Here is a 1,642-nt window from a genome sequence, read left to right as displayed (position 1 = left end):
GAATGGATTGTGTTGAGCTTTTATCGGCCCGGGTCCCGAATCAAAATACGACATTGTGATTGGCAGAAAAGAAAGAGTGAGATGCGAGGGCAGCCGAGGTCTCACTGCGTCATCGCGTGAGTTCGTTCCGTCTGCCTACACAGCCACGTCGTCGTCCTTCACGCCTGGATCCGGCCCCAGCACGACGACCGCTGCGTCTCGGTCGGCGTGCTGGGGCCGGATCCAGTCGTCTCGTTCAACGTCCATTATGTCGTCCGCCAGCGAAGACGACAACGACGACGAATCGTTCCGTGTTCTGTCCACCGACGAAGAAATCGCTGCGTTTGTCGAGTCGGATGTGCCGTCCCGTATGGACTTCGTTCAAGTCTTGCTGGACAAGATCAGCGCGCCCGCGTCGCGCAGCATCCGCCAATCTGCCATCAACGACCTGCCGTGGAACTGATTGGGGTCGGCAGCTACACGGGCATTTTCGTGCTGAACGAGATCCAGCTTCGTCACGGACAAGTCGGCGAACCAGCGCCAGGGCGGTCTCCTGTCTCTCATCGGTTTCAGCAAGTGGATGCGATTTCGTCCGCCATTCGAGCGGATCCTCGTCTCGCTCTTTGTGCCCATCATGGAGCGCCACGCCGACAAGGAACCTCAAGTCCGCGGCGTCGCGGACTTGAGGTTCCTTGTCGGCGTGGCGCTATCGGTAGCCTGACATTGTGGCCACCTTAATATCACGTACATTGAGGGTAAACACAATAAAAGCGCGTAAGTCATGGTAGGTGAAGCCAACAAGACTTATGGTGCCGTCACTGCTGAGCATGCGGTCGCGCTCCATTTGACTGAGGGTGTTGATCCAATCGTAGATCCTCCGCATACCGATTGCGTAGGAGAGCTTAGTGGCGTTCGAAAGCCTGGAGTTGCGGATGTCGTCGAGGGCCGTCTCCTGACGGTCGGTCATGTTGAAATATCAGTTTTTCTGCTGGTGTAATATCAACCAATCATATTAGTGGGTTTCCTCTCGGCCACGTGGCCGACAAATTCTCAACAACGTAGCTCGTCATGAAACAACCTGAATTCTCTATACCCTGCAATCTGAGTGTTGAGAATTTATCGGCCGCTGGGCCGATGAAACACCATGAGAGTTGATATTCGGCCGATAAAATCTAATGAATGGATTGTGTTGAGCTTTTATCGGCCCGGGTCCCGAATCAAAATACGACATTGTGATTGGCAGAAAAGAAAGAGTGAGATGCGAGGGCAGCCGAGGTCTCACTGCGTCATCGCGTGAGTTCGTTCCGTCTGCCTACACAGCCACGTCGTCGTCCTTCACGCCTGGATCCGGCCCCAGCACGACGACCGCTGCGTCTCGGTCGGCGTGCTGGGGCCGGATCCAGTCGTCTCGTTCAACGTCCATTATGTCGTCCGCCAGCGAAGACGACAACGACGACGAATCGTTCCGTGTTCTGTCCACCGACGAAGAAATCGCTGCATTTGTCGAGTCAGATGTGCCGTCCCGTATGGACTTCGTTCAAGTCTTGCTGGACAAGATCAGCGCGCCCGCGTCGCGCAGCATCCGCCAATCTGCCATCAACGACCTGCCGTGGAACTGATTGGGGTCGGCAGCTACACGGGCATTTTCGTGCTGAACGAGATC

General features: G+C 55.7%; 1 protein-coding gene across 1 annotated transcript; it reads left to right on the top strand.

Moving 5' to 3' along the window:
• Positions 1-247: 247 nt before the first annotated feature.
• Positions 248-1,598, top strand: H310_14224 (hypothetical protein; the record flags this gene model as incomplete). Its single annotated transcript, XM_008882034.1, has 3 exons — positions 248-432; positions 490-691; positions 1,383-1,598. 3 exons carry the CDS (start codon positions 248-250, stop codon positions 1,596-1,598), a joined length of 603 nt encoding a protein of 200 aa, XP_008880256.1.
• Between the last annotated feature and the right edge of the window lie 44 nt (positions 1,599-1,642).

The sequence above is a fragment of the Aphanomyces invadans genome (assembly GCF_000520115.1).
Source record: "Aphanomyces invadans strain NJM9701 unplaced genomic scaffold supercont1.63, whole genome shotgun sequence".
Lineage (NCBI taxonomy): Eukaryota > Oomycota > Saprolegniomycetes > Saprolegniales > Verrucalvaceae > Aphanomyces > Aphanomyces invadans.
This window is presented reverse-complemented; position numbering and strand designations above follow the sequence as displayed.